Here is a 21999-nt window from a genome sequence, read left to right on the forward strand (position 1 = left end):
CACTGTTTAATTGTATGACGCTTATTCCTTAAGAGCCATACTGGCTTCTGTATGCATTTTGCTGTATGTACAAAAGCATCGCTTCACAGAATTCTTGGTTCAAGATAAGCAGTACGGTCCAGGAGGCTTTGAAACTCCTTTGATTTCTAGAGGAAGTAGGAGACTTCTTCATATGATAAGTAATATAAATGGTAAAAGGCAGAAAAAAAGGAAGTGAAATCAGTGCAAGAAAATGCCAAGTTTGCAAATGATTTTGAAATGGGAGTCAGGACGCTAACTCACTAACATCATCACGGGCATGAGAACAAGTTGGTTAATCTAGTGAAATGCCAGTAGAGAGGGACTTTTTTTGTCACAGTAACTTTAGTGATAGTCTTCAAGATGATGTTTTAATTGCATGGTTTTTTGTTAAACACACAGTTCCTCCTGAAGGAGAACTTGATGCAGAACTAAGGAAAGTCCTTGTGTTGCGTGCTGGAGTCACAATGAGACTTTATGTGCCAGTAAGAGGACGTCCACCTCCGAAGATTACATGGTCTAAAGTGGGTGCCAACCTAAGAGATAGACAAGGATTAGACATCAAGTCAACTGATTTTGATACCTTCCTGCGTTGTGAAAATGTAAACAAATATGATGCTGGAAAATATGTCCTCAGTCTGGAGAACATCTGTGGCAAAAAGGCATACACCATTGTTGTAAAAGTACTTGGTAAGTGTCATGGTTTTCCCCATTATAATATAGTTGTTAAATTTTTAACTGATAATTTTTTGTATTTTGTTTACTAAATCAAATATGGTGTTGTTATGTTTATCTAGATACTCCAGGGCCTCCAATTAACCTGATTGTAAAGGAAGCATCTAAGGATTCTGCCTTCATTACATGGGAACCTCCGCTAATAGATGGTGGCAGTCCAATCACAAATTACGTCGTTGAAAAACGTGATGCAGAAAGAAAGTCATGGTCCACAGTAACAACAGAATGTCCAAAGACAAGCTGCAGGATAACTAACTTAGAAGAGGGCAAATCTTACTTCTTCAGGGTTTTTGCTGAAAATGAGTATGGTATTGGTGACCCCTGTGAAACTCGTGATGCTGTTAAAGCTTCTGGTAAGAAAAATTAAGCCATTTCGCCTATTTTGGTATTCAAATCATTTTTATTTTTAGCTTGAATGGACACTTACTATGCTTTTCTGCCTTCTAGAAACACCTGGGCCAGTTGTGGATCTAAAAGCTTCAGCTGTAACAAAATCATCATGCAATTTAGTATGGAAAAAACCTATCAGTGATGGTGGAAGCCGTATTTTTGCATATGTTGTCGAGGTCCTGATTGGTGAAGATAAATGGCAAGAAGTCATGCGGGCAAAAAACCTCCATTTTTCAATGAGAGACCTAAAAGAAGGACAAGAATACACTTTCAGAGTGAGAGCCCAGAATGATGCTGGATATGGAACTCCAACAGAGCTCACAATTGTGGCAAGAGATGATGTTGGTAAGAAGCAACTTAAGATCATTAACTTAATGCTTCACTTACCCAAATTACATTTATTATATGCTTACTGTCATTATTACGCATACATACAAATCAGATGCCTTTAAAACAGCATCTTAAGTTTATCACAGAGTTTATGCATAGTTGAATAATTGGTTTCTTTTATTTTTACAGTGGCACCTGATCTTGATTTAAGAGATCTACCTGATTTATGCTATATAGCTAAAGAAGGTAGCAATTTCCGTCTTAAAATCCCAATTAAAGGCAAACCTGTCCCAACTGTAACTTGGAAGAAAGATGAAGACCAGGCACTTACTGAGAGTGGAAGAGTTGCATTTGAATCTACAGCAGTTAACACCACACTTGTAGTACATGACTGCCAGAAAGCTGATGCTGGAAAATACACAATAACTCTGAAGAATGTTGTTGGCAGCAAGGAAGGCACTATTTCTGTGAAAGTTGTTGGCAAACCTGGCATACCAACAGGTCCAGTGAAATTTGAAGAAGTCACAGCCGATGCCATAACCTTAAAGTGGGGCCCTCCAAAAGATGATGGTGGTTCAGAAATCACTAACTATGTCCTAGAGAAGAGAGATAATGTAAACAATAAGTGGGTGACTTGTGCCTCTGCAGTCCAGAAAACGATGTTTAGAGTTACAAGACTTCATGAAGGAAATGAATATACATTCAGAATCAGAGCTGAAAATAAATATGGAGTAGGTGAAGGTCTTAAATCTGACCCGGTCATTGCAAAACATCCGTTTGGTAAGTATCTATTATAATTTTCAAAACTGAAGAAAATGTTTTAGGAGTGGTATTTATTTTTAATCTTACTGTATTTTTTTATATTGTTTAGATGTGCCAGATGCTCCTCCACCTCCCAACATTGTTGATGTTCGGCATGAATCTGTAGCTTTAACTTGGACCGATCCCAGAAGAACTGGAGGCTCACCAATCACAGGTATATCCCCAAAAGCCTCCCTAGTATTTCAGTTCTTAATAGTTCTTTCTCTCTGTCATCAGGTAAGACAAAACTATCTATCAGATGTTTATGCTTTAAATTGAGGGACTGATTGACTGATTGATTGATCAATTTCACTGTTTTACTTCCTACTCTTTCTCTATGATGATTTTTTTTAAAAATTTAACTTAAAAGTTGGTAAAAGACTAACTGAGAAACAATATTTTTACACAGAGACAAAATATCTAAAGAAAGAAAAACAAACTCACCTATATGTTACATTACTTGGGTCTGTAAAATTAGCAATTTGCATTTACAAACATCTCATCATTGCAATTACATACATCTGTAATGTATGTCCACATACATTTCTTAATCTGGTTTTCAGTGTTCCTCTTGCACAATGCCTATGTGACATGCCATACAGGCAGTATGATGTTTCACAATGCTATGAGAAATTAAGATTTCCAGAAAACCCCTCATATTTACATCTCACCATTTATCTTCTAGGTTATCACATTGAAGTCAAAGAAAGAAATAGTCTTCTGTGGAAGAGAGCAAATAAAACACCAATAAGAATGAAAGATTTCAGAGTGACAGGGTTAACTGAAGGTCTGGAATATGAATTCAGAGTAATGGCAATCAATATGGCTGGAGTAGGTAAACCAAGTCTGCCATCTGAACCAGTTGTGGCACTTGATCCTATTGGTAAGTCATCAGGAGAATAAAAAGGAAAATTCTGAAATTTGAAATAACTTTTGATTGACTATTATGTATTATTTTTTCTTCTAGATCCACCTGGGAAACCTGAGGTTATCAATGTAACTAGGAACTCAGTGACACTTATTTGGACAGAACCAAAATATGATGGTGGACATAAGTTAACTGGCTATATTGTTGAAAAGCGTGATTTACCCTCAAAGACTTGGACAAAAGCTAATCATGTGAATGTTCCAGACTGTGCATTTACTGTAACTGACCTCATTGAAGGCTCCAAATATGAGTTCAGAATTAGAGCAAAGAACACTGCTGGAGCTATCAGTCCTCCATCTGAACCCACAGGAACCATAATATGCAAGGATGAGTATGGTATGTAGATGGCATTAAAAATGTAGAATTTTATTTGAATAATTAATACCAAATAATCTTTTTTCCCCCTATGTTCTTGTTATAATAATCAGGGGGTTTTGTTTGTTTGTTTGTTTGTTTTGACAGAGGCACCAAGCATTGTTATCGATCCTACTTTGAAGGAAGGTTTAACGATAAAAGCAGGAGACACCATTACAGTGTCTGCTATTAGTATCCGTGGCAAACCACCTCCAACTTCTGCATGGTCAAAAGCTGGAAAAGATTTTAGACCTTCAGAACTTGTGCACATTGAAACCACACCAACTTCTTCTACTCTAACTGTCAAATATGCAGCCAGAAAAGATTCTGGAGAATACACAATTACTGCAACCAATCCCTTTGGCACTAAGCAGGAGAGCATACATGTGAAAGTTTTAGATGTTCCAGGACCTCCAGGGCCTATTGAGATCAGCAATGTTTCAGCAGAAAAAGCAACTCTTACATGGTCACCTCCTGCAGAAGATGGTGGATCACCAGTCAAATCATATGTTCTTGAAAAGAGAGAAACTAGCCGACTGCTCTGGACATTGGTTGCTGAAAATATTGAAAGCTGTAGGCATGTTGTTAGCAAGCTCATTCAAGGAAATGAATATGTTTTCCGTGTCTCAGCAGTAAATCAATATGGCAAGGGTGAACCAGTACAATCAGAACCAGTTAAAATGGTGGATAGATTTGGTACGTAGAACAAGCTAAGAAGTTCCAGTGTGTTTTTATTAATCTCTGAAGTTACTTGATTTTTGTTTTAACTGTACTTTTTTCTTCGTTATCAGGTCCCCCAGGCCCTCCTGGAAAACCAGAAGTAACTAATGTGACTAAAAATACTGTCACAGTTACCTGGAAAAGGCCAGTAGATGATGGTGGAAGTGAAATCACAGGTTACTATGTGGAGAGAAGAGAAAAGAAAGGTTTAAGATGGGTCAGAGCAACAAAGAAACCAGTTTCAGATCTTCGATGCAAAGTAACTGGTCTCCTGGAAGGAAATGAATATGAATTCCGTGTCAGTGCAGAAAATAGAGCAGGAGTTGGACCACCAAGTGATGCTTCAAACTCAGTCATATGCAAGGATGTTGCATGTTAGTATCATGCCTTTTCTATTTTGGGGCTGGGGGGGATGGGCAGGGAGCACATTCAGACAGCATAAGAGTGACTTCCTCTGTAATGTAATGTTTTATCTTTTCCTCATTTTTCAGACCCGCCAGGTCCACCTGCAAATCCAAGAGTGACTGATACTACAAAGACAAGTGCATCTTTGGCCTGGGGCAAGCCTCACTATGATGGTGGTCTTGACATCATTGGCTATATAGTAGAGCATCAAAAGGAAGGAGAAGAAGAATGGGTAAAAGACACAACCGGGACTGCTTTAAGAATCACTCAGTTTGTTGTTGCTCATCTGCAGACAGGAGCCAAATACAATTTCAGAATCTCTGCCATGAATGCTGCAGGTGTTGGTGAACCAGCAATAATTCCAAGTGTGGAAATCAAAGACCGGGAAGAGATTCCTGACTTTGAATTAGATGCTGAGCTAAGAAGAACACTTGTTGTTAGAGCTGGATTAACTATTCGGATTTTTGTGCCAATTAAAGGACGTCCAACTCCAGAAGTTACATGGACAAAAGATGGTGTTTCACTCAAAGGACGTGCCAGTATTGAAAATACAGACTCTTTTACACTCTTGATTGTCACAGAGTGCACCAGATACGATGCAGGAAAATACGTAATGACTCTTGAAAATGCTGCTGGCAAGAAGACTGGCTTTGTAAATGTAAAAGTCTTGGATACACCAGGTCCACCGATAAACCTTAAGCCTAGAGAAATAACCAAAGACAGCATCACCCTTCAATGGGATATGCCTCTGATAGATGGCGGTTCACGTGTAACAAACTATATTGTTGAGAAACGTGAATCGACTCGGAAAGCATATTCAACAGTCACAACCAACTGCCAGAAGTGTTCCTTCAGGATTCCTAATTTGGCTGAGGGGTGTGAATACTATTTCAGAGTGCTGGCTGAAAATGAGTACGGTATTGGTGAACCAGCTGAAACAGCAGAACCAGTAAGAGCTTCTGAGGCACCATCCCCACCTGAGAGCCTTAATATTATGGATGTAACACGGAACTCAGTTAGCCTGGCTTGGCCAAAACCAGAACATGATGGTGGCAGCAAGATCACTGGGTATGTAATTGAAGCACAGAGAAAAGGAACCAACCAGTGGGCACACATCACCACTGTAAAAACGCTGGATTGTGTAGTAAAGAATCTAACTGAAAATGAAGAGTATACTTTCCAGGTTATGGCAGTTAACAGTGCTGGAAGAAGTGTCCCAAGAGAAAGCAGACCGGTTATTATCAAGGAGCAAACGATGCTACCAGAGTTTGACCTCCGTGGTATCTACCAGAAAACAGTGATTGCCAAAGCTGGTGACAATATCAAGATTGAAATCCCCGTGCTTGGTCGTCCAAGGCCTACTGTGACTTGGAAGAAAGAAGACCAGATACTTAAGCAAACACAAAGGGTAAATTATGAAAATACTGCAACTGCAACCATACTAACCATCAATGAATGTAAACGAAGTGACAGTGGTCAATATCCACTGTCAGCTAAAAATATTGTTGGAGAAGTTAGTGAAGTAATCACAGTTCAGGTTCATGACATACCTGGACCTCCTACTGGACCAATCAAATTTGATGAAATTTCATCTGACTTTCTAACGTTCTCATGGGAGCCTCCTTTGAATGATGGTGGTGTACCAATAAGTAACTATGTTGTAGAAATGCGTCAAACTGACAGTACCACATGGACTGAATTGGCAACCACAGTGATACGTACTACATTTAAAGCCACTCGTCTTACTACTGGAGTTGAGTATCAGTTCCGTGTTAAAGCTCAAAACAGATATGGAATTGGTCCAGCCATTGCCTCAGAGACTGTAGTTGCCAACTACCCATTTAAGGTACCTGGTCCTCCTGGCACTCCTCAGGTGATTGCAGTCACCAAGGAAACCATGACCATTAGCTGGAATGAGCCAGTTACTGATGGTGGAAGCCCAATTCTGGGATATCATGTTGAAAGAAAAGAACGAAATAGCATTCTTTGGCAGACTGTGAGTAAAATGTTAGTATCAGGCAATATCTTTAAATCAACTGGACTTACCGATGGCATTGCATATGAATTCCGTGTTATAGCAGAAAATCTGGCTGGGAAGAGTAAGCCAAGCAAGCCATCTGACCCTGTGCTTGCCCTAGACCCAATAGATCCACCTGGTAAGCCAATACCTCTGAACATTACAAGACATGCAGTTACACTGAAGTGGACTAAACCAGAATATAATGGAGGTTTTAAGATAACTGGCTACACTGTTGAAAAAAGAGACCTTCCTAATGGCCGTTGGCTGAAGGCTAATTTCAGCAATATACTAGAGACTGAATTCACTGTAAGTGGTTTGACAGAAGATGCAGCCTATGAATTCCGTGTGATTGCTAGGAATGCTGGTGGGGCTGTTAGTCAGCCCTCTGAGCCATCAGATGCAATAACTTGTAGAGATGATATTGAAGCACCAAGGATAAGGGTGGATGCTAAATACAAAGACACCTTAGTGCTGAAAGCAGGTGAAGTTTTCAGACTGGAGGCTGATGTTTCAGGTCGCCCTCCACCAGTTATGACATGGACAAAAGGAGAAAAGGAACTTGAAGACACAGCAAAATTAGAAATAAAAATAGCAGATTTCTCTACCGTTCTTATTAATAAAGATTCTTCAAGAAGAGATGGCGGTGCCTATACACTTACTGCAACAAACCCTGGTGGCTTTGCCAAGCATATCTTCAATGTTAAAGTTCTTGATAGACCTGGCCCCCCAGAAGGGCCTTTGGCTGTGTCTGAAGTCACTGCAGAAAAATGTGTGCTGTCATGGCTACCTCCACTGGATGACGGAGGAGCAAAGATTGACCATTATGTGGTTGAAAAACGTGAAACCAGTAGATTGGCATGGACAGCTGTAGCCACAGAAGTTCCATTAACTAAACTGAAGGTTACTAAGCTGTTGAAGGGCAATGAGTACGTGTTCCGTGTTATGGCTGTTAACAAATATGGAGTTGGTGAGCCTCTGGAATCAGAGCCTGTTCTTGCAGTAAATCCGTATGTGCCACCTGATCCACCTAAAACACCTGAAGTTACAGCAATTACAAAAGATTCTATGGTTGTCTGTTGGGGCCATCCTGATTCTGATGGTGGGAGCCCAATAACTAACTATATTGTGGAACGTCGAGACAGGGCTGGTCTACGGTGGGTGAAATGTAACAAACGGGTTGTTACTGACTTACGTTACAAAGTGTCTGGACTGACAGAAGGCCATGAATATGAATACAGAGTCATGGCTGAAAATGCTGCTGGAGTCAGTGAGCCAAGCCCAACCAGTCCATTCTATAAAGCTTGTGATACTGTATTTAAGCCTGGTCCCCCAGGTAATCCTCGTGTTTTGGATAGCAGCAAGTCCTCAATTACAATAGCATGGAACAAACCAATATATGATGGTGGTTCAGAGATCACAGGTTACATGGTTGAGATCGCACTACCTGAAGAAGACGAGTGGAAGATTGTAACTCCACCAGTAGGTCTAAAGGCCACTTCTTTTACCATCACTGACCTGAAAGAAAATCAAGAGTATAAAATACGGATATATGCTATGAACTCCGAAGGTCTTGGAGAACCTGCTCTTGTTCCTGGGACTCCAAAAGCTGAAGAAAGAATGATACCTCCAGAGATTGAACTTGATGCAGAACTACGTAAAGTTGTCACAATTAGAGCCTGCTGTACTCTAAGGCTCTTTGTCCCAATTAAAGGAAGACCAGCACCTGAAGTAAAATGGACAAGAGAACACGGAGAATCTTTGGATAGAGCAAGCATTGAATCAACAAGCTCTTATACTCTACTTATTGTTGAAAACGTAAATAGATTTGATAGTGGCAAATACATACTGACAATTGAAAACAGCTCAGGTAGTAAGTCAGCATTTGTGAATGTCAGAGTTCTTGATACCCCAGGGGCACCTCAAGATTTGAAAATAAAAGAAGTTACAAAATCATCAGTTACACTCACATGGGAGCCTCCTGTCATAGATGGTGGCTCTAAAATAAAAAATTACATTGTTGAAAAGCGTGAATCAACAAGAAAAGCTTATTCAACTGTTAATGCCAATTGCCACAAGACCAGCTGGAAAGTTGATTCACTGCAAGAAGGTTGCAACTACTACTTCAGAGTCCTCGCTGAAAATGAGTATGGAATAGGCCTTCCAGTTGAAACTTCAGAATCCATAAAAGTATCAGAAAGACCACTTCCACCAGGGAAAATAACTTTGTTGGATGTGACAAGAAATAGCGTATCCTTATGTTGGGAAAAACCTGAACATGATGGTGGTAGCAGAATTCTGGGCTACATTGTAGAAATGCAAAGCAAAGGCAGTGAAAAGTGGTCAACTTGTGCCACAGTAAAAGTTACTGAAGCCACTATCACAGGATTGATCCAAGGTGAAGAATACACCTTCCGTGTTTCAGCTCAGAATGAGAAAGGTATCAGTGATCCTCGCCAGCTGGGTATACCAGTTGTTGCAAAAGATCTTGTGATTCCACCAGCTTTCAAACTGCTGTTTACCACTTTCAGTGTTCTAGCAGGAGAGGACTTAAAGGTTGATGTTCCTTTTGTTGGTCGACCCAAACCAGCAGTGTTTTGGCATAAAGATAATGTGGCATTGAAGCAGACTACAAGAGTAAATGCAGAAAGTTCAGAAAATAACACAGTGTTAACAATAAAAGAAGCATGCAGAGAAGATGTGGGGACATATTTAGTTAAACTTACAAACTCTGCAGGTGAAGCAACTGAGACCCTAAATATTGTTGTTCTTGACAAACCAGGACCTCCAACTGGACCAGTAAAAGTAGATGAAGTAACAGCAGATAGTATTACCATTTCCTGGGAACCACCCAAGTATGATGGTGGTAGCTCTATCAATAATTACATTGTAGAAAAAAGAGACACCTCCACAACCACTTGGCAGATTGTGTCAGCTACTGTTGCAAGAACAACTATAAAAGCATGTCGATTAAAGACTGGCTGTGAATATCAGTTCAGAATCGCAGCTGAGAACAGGTACGGGAAGAGTACCTATCTCACTTCAGAGCCAATCATAGCCCAATATCCATTTAAAGTTCCCGGTCCACCTGGAACACCTTTTGTAACAAATGTCTCAAAAGACAGCATGGTGGTACAATGGAATGAACCAGTCAATGATGGTGGTAGCAAGATCATTGGGTATCACTTGGAGCGCAAAGAAAGAAACAGCATTCTGTGGGCTAAACTTAATAAAACACCTATTCCAGATACCAAATTTAAGACAACTGGCCTTGAGGAAGGTCTTGAATATGAGTTCAGAGTTTATGCAGAAAACATAGTGGGCATTGGAAAGGCAAGTAAAGCATCTGACTGCTATACCGCACATGACCCATGTGACCCTCCAGGTCGTCCAGAACCTATAATTGTCACAAGAAGCTCAGTAACACTTCAGTGGAAGAAACCTGCATATGATGGTGGAAGTAAGATCACAGGCTATGTTGTTGAAAAGAAGGAGCTACCTGATGGTCGTTGGATGAAAGCAAGCTTTACAAATGTCATTGATACCCAATTTGAAGTAACTGGTCTAGTTGAAAACCAGAGATATGAGTTCCGTGTTATAGCACGAAATGCTGCAGGTGTTTTCAGTGAACCATCTGAGAGCTCAGGGGCAGTTACAGCAAGAGATGAAGTAGAACCACCTCATATAAGTATGGATCCAAAATACAAAGACACTATTGTAGTGCATGCTGGTGAGTCATTCAAGCTCGATGCTGATGTTCATGGAAAACCAATACCTTCCATTCAGTGGTTAAAAGGTGATCGTGAGCTGACAAACACTGCTCGCATGGAAATAAAAAGTACCGATTTTGCAACAAGCCTTAGCGTGAAGGAAGCCATTAGAGTTGACAGTGGTCAGTATGTACTACTGGCAAAGAATGTTGCAGGTGAAAAGAAAGTTCCTGTTAACGTCAAAGTTCTTGATAGACCTGGACCACCAGAAGGACCTGTTGAGATTACAGGCGTTACTGCTGAAAAATGCATGCTGTCATGGAAACCTCCGCTACAAGATGGCGGTAGCGATATTTCGCACTACGTTGTAGAAAAAAGGGAAACCAGTCGCTTGGTGTGGACGGTCGTTGATTCAAATGTGCAAACGCTAAATTGCAAAGTTACAAAACTTTTAGAAGGAAATGAATATGTTTTCCGCATCATGGCGGTAAATAAATACGGAGTTGGTGAACCTCTTGAGTCTGAATCAATACTCGCAAAGAACCCATTTGTAGTGCCACTTCCACCGAAGGCACCAGAAGTCACAGCCATTACAAAGGATTCTATGATAGTTGTTTGGGAACGGCCAGCCTCAGATGGCGGTAGTGAAATCCTAGGCTACGTCCTTGAAAAACGAGATAAGGAAGGTATTCGGTGGACAAGATGTAACAAACGCCTGATAAGTGAACTACGATACAGAGTGACTGGGCTTATAGAAAATCATGATTATGAGTACAGAGTTTCAGCTGAAAATGCTGCTGGTCTTAGCGAACCAAGCCCACCTTCCACTTACTACAAAGCATGTGATCCTATTTACAAGCCAGGTCCACCCAATAATCCTAAAGTTGTGGATGTTACAAGATCTTCAGTTTTCCTTTCATGGGGTAAACCTATTTATGATGGTGGCTCTGAAATTCAGGGATATATTGTGGAAAAATGTGATGTAAGTGATGGTGAATGGGCAATTTGTACCCCTCCAACTGGAATTAAGAATACTCACATGGAAGTAGAAAAATTAGTGGAAAAACACGAATACAAATTCCGCATATGTGCAGTTAATAAAGCAGGAGTTGGAGAGCATGCAGATGTTCCTGGCTCTGTTATTGTGGAAGAAAAGATGGAGGCACCAGACCTCGACCTTGACATGGAATTAAGGAAGATTGTAAATGTGAGGGCAGGAGGTTCCTTAAGACTGTTTGTTCCCATCAGAGGTCGTCCAACACCTGAAGTAAAATGGGGTAAAATGGATGGTGAGATCAGAGAGGCAGCTATTATTGATACCACTAGCAGCTTTACTTCCCTCGTTCTAGACAATGTTAACAGATTTGATACTGGAAAGTATACTCTGACTTTAGAAAATAGCAGTGGAACAAAGTCTGCCTTTGTCAGTGTAAGAGTACTGGATACCCCAAGTGCACCTGTTAATTTAAAAATCAAAGAGATCACTAAAGACTCTGTTTCACTTTCATGGGAGCCTCCTCTCTTGGATGGTGGAGCAAAAATAAAGAATTACATTATTGAAAAGCGTGAAGCAACAAGAAAGGCATACGCAGCTGTTGTAACAAACTGCCACAAGACTTCCTGGAAAGTAGATCAGCTTCAGGAGGGCTGCTATTACTTCTTTAGAATCTCTGCTGAGAATGAATACGGAATTGGCCTCCCTGCAGAAACCAGTGACCCAATTAAAGTTGCTGAAGTTCCACAGCCTCCTGGGAAAATAACAGTGGATGACGTCACAAGAAACAGTGTCTCGCTAAGCTGGGCAAAACCTGAACATGATGGTGGCAGCAAAATCATACAATACATTGTTGAAATGCAAGCAAAGGGTAGTGAGAAGTGGTCAGAGTGTGCTCGTGTAAAAACACTTGAAGCAGTTATCACTAACTTAACTCAAGGGGAAGAATATCTTTTTAGAGTAATGGCTGTAAATGAAAAGGGTAAGAGTGATCCTAGAGCACTTGCAGTTCCAATAGTTGCCAAAGACCTGGTGATTGAACCTGATGTAAGACCTGCTTTTCACAGTTACAGTATCCAAGTGGGACAAGATCTGAAAGTAGAAGTACCAATTGCAGGTCGACCTAAACCAACTGTTACCTGGGTGAAAGATGGCCAGCCATTAAGGCAGACGACAAGAGTCAATGTTAGTGATTTGACTGATCTCACTGTACTGAATATTAAAGAAACTAGCAAAGAGGACAGTGGCACTTATGAAATCACTGTGGCTAATGTTGTTGGGCAAAAGTCTGCCTCTATTGAAATTATAACTCTAGACAAACCTGACCCTCCGGTAGGACCTGTGAAGTTTGATGAAATAAGTGCAGAAAGTATTACCCTATCATGGAATCCCCCAGCGTACACAGGCGGCTGCCAAATCACCAACTATGTTGTTCACAAGAGAGATACAACAACCACTGTATGGGAAACAGTTTCAGCTACTGTTGCAAGAACTACACTGAAGGTGACTAAACTGAAAACTGGTTCAGAATACCAGTTCAGAATATTTGCTGAGAACAGGTATGGGCAGAGCTTTGCATTGGAATCTGCACCAGTTGTAGCACAGTACCCCTACAAGGAACCAGGACCTCCTGGCACACCATTCGTGAAAACGGTTACAAAAGACTCCATGGTTGTACAGTGGCATGAACCAATAAATGATGGTGGCAGTAGAGTGTTGGGCTACCATCTTGAGAGAAAGGAGAAAAACAGCATTTTATGGGCTAAAGTGAACAAGACTATTATTCAGGACACAAGTTTTAAGACAACTAACCTTGAAGAAGGAATTGAATACGAATTTCGAGTTTCTGCAGAAAATATTGTTGGTGTAGGCAAAACAAGTAAAGTTTCTGAGTGCTATGTAGCTCGTGACCCATGTGATCCTCCAGGTCGCCCAGAAGCTATAATAATAAAAAGAAGCTCTATTACTATACAGTGGACCAAACCAGAATATGATGGTGGAAGTAAGATTACTGGTTATATTGTAGAGAAACGTGACTTACCAGATGGTCGCTGGATGAAAGCTAGCTTCACAAATATCATTGAAACTCAGTTCACTGTAACAGGGCTTACTGAAGACCAAAGATATGAATTTAGAGTAATTGCAAAGAATGCTGCAGGTGCAATCAGCAAACCTTCTGACAGTACAGGACCAATAACAGCAAGGGATGAAGTTGAACTTCCACGAATTTCAATGGATCCAAAGTACAAAGACACAATTGTTGTAAATGCTGGTGAAACATTCAGACTTGAGGCTGATGTTCACGGAAAGCCACTACCAACCATCAAGTGGTACAAAGGAGATAAAGAGCTTGAGGAAACTGCTAGATATGAAATAAAGAACACAGACTTCAGTGCATTAATAATTGTAAAAGATGCTATTAGAGTTGATGGTGGACAGTACATTTTAGAAGCCTCTAATGTTGCAGGAACAAAGACAGTACCAGTAAACGTAAAAGTCCTGGACAGGCCAGGACCTCCGGAGGGCCCAGTCCAAGTGACAGGAGTTACAGCTGAAAAATGTTCATTGGCATGGGCTCCTCCTCTTCATGATGGTGGCAGTGATATTTCTCATTACATTGTAGAGAAGAGAGAAACTAGTCGCCTAGCATGGACTGTTGTTGCTTCAGAGGTTTTACCTACAATGCTGAAAGTAACAAAACTCTTGGAAGGAAATGAATATGTTTTCCGTATTATGGCAGTTAACAAATATGGGATTGGTGAGCCATTAGAATCTGTGCCAGTAATGATGAAAAATCCATTTGTGGTTCCTGGACCACCAAAGGACTTGGAAATTACCAACATCACAAAGGATTCTATGACTGTCTGCTGGAGCCGGCCAGATAGTGATGGAGGTAGTGAAATCATAGGTTACACTGTAGAAAAGAGAGACCGAGCTGGCATCAGATGGATAAAATGCAATAAACGCCGAATTACAGATTTGCGATTAAGAGTTACAGGATTAACAGAGGATCATGAATATGAATTCAGAGTTTCTGCTGAAAATGCTGCTGGAGTGGGTGAACCAAGCCAAGTTTCTCCTTACTTTAAAGCTTGTGACCCCATGTTCAAGCCTGGCCCACCTACAAACGCCCATGTTGTGGATACCACCAAAAGTTCGGTTACGCTTGGTTGGAGTAAACCTATTTATGATGGTGGTTGTGAAATCCAGGGATACCTTGTAGAAATCTGTAAAGCAGATGAAGATGAATGGTCACTTGTTACTCCACAGACAGGTGTACGTGCCACTCGATTTGAAATCAAAAAGCTTACTGAACATCAAGAATATAAACTACGAGTGTGTGCCCTCAACAAGGTTGGTGTAGGAGAGGCTGCATCAGTTCCAGGTACTATTAAACCAGAAGACAAACTTGAAGCTCCAGAACTTGATATTGATTCAGAGCTAAGGAAAGGGATAGTGGTTAGAGCTGGCGGGTCTGCTAGGATTCACATACCATTCAGGGGACGACCAACACCTGACATTATGTGGTCTCGAGAAGAAGGTGAATTCACAGAAAAAGTTCAGATTGATAAAGGCATAAACTACACACAACTTTCAATTGACAACTGTGATAGAAATGATGCTGGAAAGTACATTCTTAAGTTGGAGAATAGCAGTGGTTCTAAATCTGCATTTGTTACAGTAAAAGTTTTGGACACACCAGGACCACCGCAAAACTTAGTGGTAAAGGATATAAAGAAGGATTCTGCTGTATTATCTTGGGAACCGCCCATTATTGATGGTGGTGCAAAGGTAAAGAACTATGTAATAGACAAGCGTGAGTCAACCAGGAAGGCATTTGCAAATGTAAGTGCTAAGTGTGGCAAGACAAGTTTTAAAGTTGAAAATCTTGCAGAAGGAGCAATTTATTACTTCAGAGTTATGGCTGAAAATGAATTTGGAATTGGTGTTCCAGCTGAAACCACGGATGCTGTCAAAGCCTCAGAGCCACCTCTGCCTCCTGGGAAAGTAACGCTCACCGATGTGACTCAGAGAAGTGCATCACTTACATGGGAAAAACCTGAACATGATGGAGGTAGCAGAATTTTGGGATACATTGTTGAAATGCTGCCTAAAGGAACAGAAAAATGGAGTGTTGTTAGTGAGACCAAAACATGCAATGCGGTTGTGTCTGGTTTGAGTCCAGGACAAGAATATCAATTTCATGTGATTGCCTACAATGAAAAAGGCAAAAGTGATCCCAGAGCACTTGGAATTCCTGTGATAGCTAAAGACTTGACAATTGAGCCAAGTTTCAAACTGATGTTTAATACATACAGTGTACAGGCTGGAGAAGATCTGAAGGTGGAAATACCATTTATAGGTAGACCCAAACCTACTATTACTTGGACAAAAGACGAGCAGCCACTGAAACAGACAACCAGATTACATATTCAGGATACATCAACATCAACTATCTTACATATTAAAGAAAGCAACAAGGAAGACTTTGGTAAATATACAGTAACAGCAACAAACACAGCAGGTACGGCAACAGAGCACCTGAGTATAATTGTACTGGAAAAGCCTGGCCCACCACGAGGACCTGTCCGCTTTGACGAAGTTAGTGCAGACTTTGTTGTTTTGTCATGGGATCCACCTGATTATACTGGTGGCTGTCAGATAAGCAACTATATAGTAGAAAAGCGTGACACAAGCACTACCACGTGGAGCATTGTGTCAGCAACTGTTGCAAGAACAACTATCAAAGCAACAAAGCTTAAAACAGGTTCTGAATACCAGTTCAGGATTTCTGCTGAAAATAGATATGGGAAGAGCTCTCCTTTGGATTCTAAACCAGTTGTTGTGCAATACCCCTACAAGGTGCCTGGGCCACCTGGAACCCCTTTTGTAACAGCAGCTTCCAAGGACCATATGATCGTACAATGGCATGAACCAGTTAATGATGGAGGAAGCAAAGTTCTTGGCTACCATCTTGAACGTAAAGATAAGAACAGCATTCTTTGGACAAAACAGAACAAATCACTCATTGCAGACACCAAATATAAAACAGATGGCCTTGAAGAAGGTCTTGAATATGAATTCAGAGTTTCTGCTGAAAACATTGTTGGCATTGGCAAAGTCAGCAAAGTATCAGAATTGTATGTCGCCCGAGATCCTTGTGACCCACCTGGCCGCCCAGAGGCCATTGTTGTTACAAGAAATAATATCACGCTGAAGTGGAAAAAACCAGAATATGATGGTGGAAGCAAAATAACTGGATATATTGTAGAAAAGAAAGAGCTACCAGATGGTCGCTGGATGAAAGCCAGCTTTACAAATGTGTTGGAAACAGAATTTACAGTAAGTGGTCTTGTTGAAGACCAACGATATGAATTTAGAGTAATTGCAAGAAATGCAGCAGGTTGCTTGAGTGAACCATCTGAAAGTACAGGGCCCATTACTGCCAGAGATGAAATTGAAGCACCAGGGGCTTCACTGGATCCTAAATACAAAGATGTCATTGTTGTTCATGCTGGAGAAACCTTTGTTCTTGAAGCTGATATCCATGGCAAACCTATTCCTGACATTACATGGTCAAAAGATGGTAAAGACCTTGAAGAAGCAACTGCAAGAATGGAAATTAAATCTACCATTCAGAAAACAACTCTTACTGTCAAAGACTGTATAAGAGTAGATGGAGGTCACTATACTCTTAACCTCAGAAATGTTGGTGGCACAAAATCTATACCAATCACTGTAAAAGTGCTTGACAGGCCAGGACCTCCAGAAGGACCTTTGAACGTTACAGGTGTCACTGCAGAAAAATGCTACTTGGCATGGGCTCCACCTTTACATGACGGTGGTTCTAGTATCTCACATTATATCATTGAGAAGAGAGAGACAAGCAGGCTTTCATGGACACAAGTAGCAACAGACGTGCAGGCTCTTAACCACAAAGTAACTAGACTCCTTGCTGGCAATGAGTACATTTTCCGTGTAATGGCAGTGAACAAATATGGAACTGGAGAACCGTTGGAATCTGAGCCAATTGTGGCTCGTAATCCATACAAACCCCCTGGTCCTCCTTCAACACCTGAAGTTTCAGCAATCACAAAAGATTCTATGGTGGTAACATGGGGTCGCCCAGAAGACAACGGGGGAGCTGAAATTGAAGGTTACATACTTGAAAAAAGAGACAAAGATGGTGTCCGGTGGACCAAATGCAATAAGAAAAGGCTGACAGACTTGCGATTCAGAGTTACAGGTCTTACTGACGGGCATTTCTATGAATTTAGAGTTTCTGCTGAAAATGCTGCAGGGGTAGGGGAACCCAGCGAGCCATCCGTTTTCTATCGTGCTTGTGATGTATTATATCCACCAGGTCCGCCAAGCAATCCGAAGGTCACAGACACTTCCAGGTCATCAGTTTCCCTTGCCTGGAGTAAGCCCATTTATGATGGTGGTGCTCCAGTTAAGGGGTATGTAGTAGAAGTAAAAGAAGCTGCTGCTGATGAATGGACTACCTGCACCCCACCAACAGGCCTACAAGCAAAACACTTCACGGTAACAAAACTTAAAGAGAACCACGAGTATAACTTCCGCATCTGTGCCATCAACTCAGAAGGAGTAGGAGAGCCTGCCACTATACCTGGTACAGTCATAGCAGCAGACAAGATTGAACCTCCTGAAATTGAACTTGATGCAGATCTCAGAAAAGTCGTCACTGTGCGTGCTAGTGGTACATTACGCCTGTTTGTCACCATCAAAGGAAGACCAGAACCTGAAGTTAAATGGGAGAAAGCAGAAGGAACAATTAGTGAGCGAGCTCAGATTGAAGTCACCAGTTCCTATACAATGCTGGTCATTGACAATGTAAATAGATTTGATAGTGGTAGATACAATCTTACTTTAGAGAACAACAGTGGCAAAAAATCAGCTTTTGTTAACGTCAGAGTGCTTGATACACCTAGTGCACCTACAAACCTGACAATCAGAGAAGTGAAAAAAGATTTTGTAACATTAGCCTGGGAACCACCACTTATTGATGGTGGAGCTAAAATTACCAACTATGTAGTTGAAAAGCGAGAATCCACAAGAAAGGCATATGCCACAGTTACAAACAACTGCACTAAAAATTCCTTCAAAATTACTCAACTACAAGAAGGATGTAGTTATTACTTCCGTGTTCTAGCTGTAAATGAATATGGGCTTGGCTTACCAGCAGAAACACCTGACGCAATTAAGGTTTCTGAACCACCTTCTCCACCTGCAAAGGTTGTTCTTGTTGATGTGACTCGCAACTCTGCTTCAATTAAATGGGAAAAGCCTGAGAGTGATGGTGGCAGTAAAATTACTGGTTATATAGTAGAAATGCAAACTAAAGGAAGTATAAAATGGAGTGCATGTACACAGGTGAAAACATTAGAAGCAACAATAACAGGCTTAAGTATGGGAGAAGAGTACAGTTTCAGAGTGATTGCTGTTAATGAAAAAGGAAAAAGTGATCCAAGAGAACTTGGTGTCCCAGTCATTGCAAAAGACATTGAAATCCAGCCATCTGCTGAACTCCTTTTCAACACATTCACTGTGAAAGCTGGAGATGATCTTAAGATTGATGTACCATTTAGAGGGCGACCTCTTCCAACCGTTAGCTGGAAGAAGGATGGCAATCCCTTAAAAGAGACAACCAGGGTAAATGTTCAGACATCAAAGACTTCAACTTCACTGTCCATCAAGGAAGCTTCAAATGAAGATTTGGGACATTATGAATTACATCTTTCAAATACTGCTGGATCAACAACAGCTTCTTTAACTGTAGTTGTCCTTGACAGACCAGGACCACCAACTGATGTGCATATTGATGAAGTTAGTGCTGATAGTGTAACTCTGTCTTGGAAACCTCCAGCGTACGATGGTGGGTGCCACATTAGCAATTACATTGTGGAGAAGCGAGAAACTACCACAACAACGTGGGATGTAGTATCTGCAGCAGTTGCAAGAACGTCAATTAAAGTATCTCGACTCACCACTGGCTCTGAATATCAGTTCCGTATTTGTGCAGAAAACCGCTATGGGAAAAGCACTTACACTAATTCTCCTTCTGTTGTGGCAGAGTATCCATTTAAGCCTCCGGGACCACCTGGAACTCCTCATGTGGCACATGCAACTAAAGTTTTCATGATTGTAACTTGGCAGGTACCAGTTAATGATGGAGGTAGCAGAGTACTAGGATATCACTTGGAGCGTAAAGAAAGAAGCAGCATTCTTTGGACAAAAGTCAACAAGAGCCTTATACCTGATACGCAAATGAAAGTTACGGGTCTTGATGAAGGACTGCTGTATGAATATCGTGTGTATGCTGAAAACATTGCCGGAATAGGCAAATGCAGTAAATCATGTGAACCAGTTGCTGCAAGAGATCCATGTGATCCTCCTGGTCAACCAGAAGTTACTAATATTACAAGAACATGTGTCTCACTGAAATGGACTAAACCAGAATATGATGGTGGAGCTAAAGTAACAGGATATATTATTGAACGCAGAGACATACCAGATGGTCGTTGGCTAAAGTGTAATTTTACTAATGTACAGGAAACATACTTTGATGTCGGTGGACTTACAGAAGACCAACGATATGAATTCCGTGTGATTGCAAAGAATGCTGCTGGACTCTTCAGTCAGCCATCTGAATCAACTGGACCTGTGACTGTAAAGGATGATGTAGAGGCTCCAAGAATTATGATGGATGCCAAATTCAGGGATGTTGTAGTTGTGAAAGCTGGAGAAGTGTTTAAAGTCAATGCTGATATTGCAGGACGGCCAATACCAGTGATTTCATGGACTAAGGATGGCAAGGAGCTTGAAGGAAAAGCTAGAGTTGAAATAGCCTCAACAGATCACAGTACTGCAATAACCATTAAGGACTGTATCCGAGGTGATTCAGGACAGTATACTCTAACATTACAAAATGTTGCAGGAACAAGATCTTTGGCAATTAATTGCAAAGTACTTGATAGACCTGGCCCACCTGCAGGTCCATTAGAAATAAATGGCCTTACTGCTGAAAAGTGTCATTTATCATGGGGACCCCCTCAAGAAAATGGTGGTGCAGATATTGATTATTATATTGTAGAAAAACGTGAGACCAGCAGAATTGCATGGACACTTTGTGAAGGAGAGCTTAGAACAACATCCTGTAAAGTGACAAAACTACTGAAGGGTAATGAGTATATTTTCAGAGTGATGGGAGTTAACAAATATGGCACTGGTGAGGCTCTAGAAAGTGTGGCTGTCAAAGCCCTAGACCCATTTACAGTTCCAAGTCCACCTACATCTTTAGAGATCACCAGTGTGAGCAAAGATTCGATAACTTTGTGCTGGGCAAGACCTGAGTCTGATGGAGGCAATGAGATCTCTGGCTATGTAATTGAAAGGCGTGAGAAAACCAGCCTAAGATGGATTCGTGTAAACAAAAAGCCAGTTTATGATTTAAGAGTGAAATCATCCGGTCTTCGTGAAGGATGTGAATATGAATTCCGGGTTTATGCAGAAAATGCTGCTGGCCTCAGTCTTCCAAGTGAAACCACACCATTGATTCGGGCAGAAGATCCAATCTTCTTGCCATCTCCCCCATCTAAACCTAAGATTATGGATTCTACAAGGTCAAATATCACAATTGGGTGGACAAAGCCTCTGTTTGATGGAGGTGCTCCAGTAACGGGATACACAGTTGAATACAAGAAAACTGATGAAACTGACTGGACAACTGCTATTCAGAACTTAAGAGGCACAGAATACACCATAACTGGATTAGCGTCAGGCTCTGAGTATGTCTTTAGAGTGAAATCCATTAACAAAATTGGTGTCAGTGAACCAAGTGATGTCTCAGAACCTCAGGTGGCAAAAGACAGAGAAGAAGAACCTGCCTTTGATATTGACAGTGAAATGCGGAAGACTTTAATTGTAAAGGCTGGTGGATCATTCACAATGACTGTTCCTTTCAGAGGCAAACCAGTCCCAAATGTAACGTGGAACAAACCAGACACTGATCTCCGTACAAGAGCAAGCATTGATACTTCAGATAATTGCACATCTCTTACTATTGAAAAAGCAACAAGAAATGATTCTGGAAAATACACATTAACATTGCAAAACATCCTGAACACTGCCACTTTGACTTTAATTGTCAAAGTTCTTGATACTCCTGGCCCACCATCTAATATTGCAGCAAAAGACGTAACTAAAGAATCTGCTGTGTTATCTTGGGATGTTCCTGAAAATGATGGTGGAGCACCTGTAAAGAACTATGTTATTGAAAAACGAGAAGCTAGCAAAAAAGCGTGGGTCACTGTGACAAACAATTGTCATCGCCTGTCCTACAAAGTGACTGGCTTGCAAGAAGGTGCCATTTACTACTTCCGGGTTTCTGGAGAAAATGAGTATGGTGTTGGAGTGCCTTCTGAGACCAAGGAGGGAACAAAAATAACAGGTGTGTTTTACTAAGAAGATTATTTGTTAATATGTTTAAAACAATACATATTTGTAAATGTTTACTTCAAAATAATATAAAAAGTGTTAAATCTCTTTACAGTAAAAAGAAAGATAATTTTGTGGT

General features: G+C 40.9%; 1 protein-coding gene across 1 annotated transcript in view; it reads left to right on the forward strand.

Annotated features, from left to right (window-relative positions):
• Nucleotides 1–21999, forward strand: part of TTN (titin) — a 241644-nt gene that overhangs the window by 191570 nt on the left and 28075 nt on the right. Inside the window, exons 260-269 of the mRNA XM_082311459.1 lie at nucleotides 421–708; nucleotides 816–1106; nucleotides 1201–1488; nucleotides 1663–2253; nucleotides 2345–2449; nucleotides 2960–3157; nucleotides 3242–3538; nucleotides 3665–4252; nucleotides 4348–4650; nucleotides 4768–21873. Coding sequence (XP_082167585.1) covers nucleotides 421–708; nucleotides 816–1106; nucleotides 1201–1488; nucleotides 1663–2253; nucleotides 2345–2449; nucleotides 2960–3157; nucleotides 3242–3538; nucleotides 3665–4252; nucleotides 4348–4650; nucleotides 4768–21873 — 20055 coding nt within the window. The remainder of the gene's footprint in view (nucleotides 1–420; nucleotides 709–815; nucleotides 1107–1200; nucleotides 1489–1662; nucleotides 2254–2344; nucleotides 2450–2959; nucleotides 3158–3241; nucleotides 3539–3664; nucleotides 4253–4347; nucleotides 4651–4767; nucleotides 21874–21999) is intronic.

The sequence above is a fragment of the Platalea leucorodia genome (assembly GCF_965183815.1).
Source record: "Platalea leucorodia genome assembly, chromosome: 5".
Classification (NCBI taxonomy): domain Eukaryota; kingdom Metazoa; phylum Chordata; class Aves; order Pelecaniformes; family Threskiornithidae; genus Platalea; species Platalea leucorodia.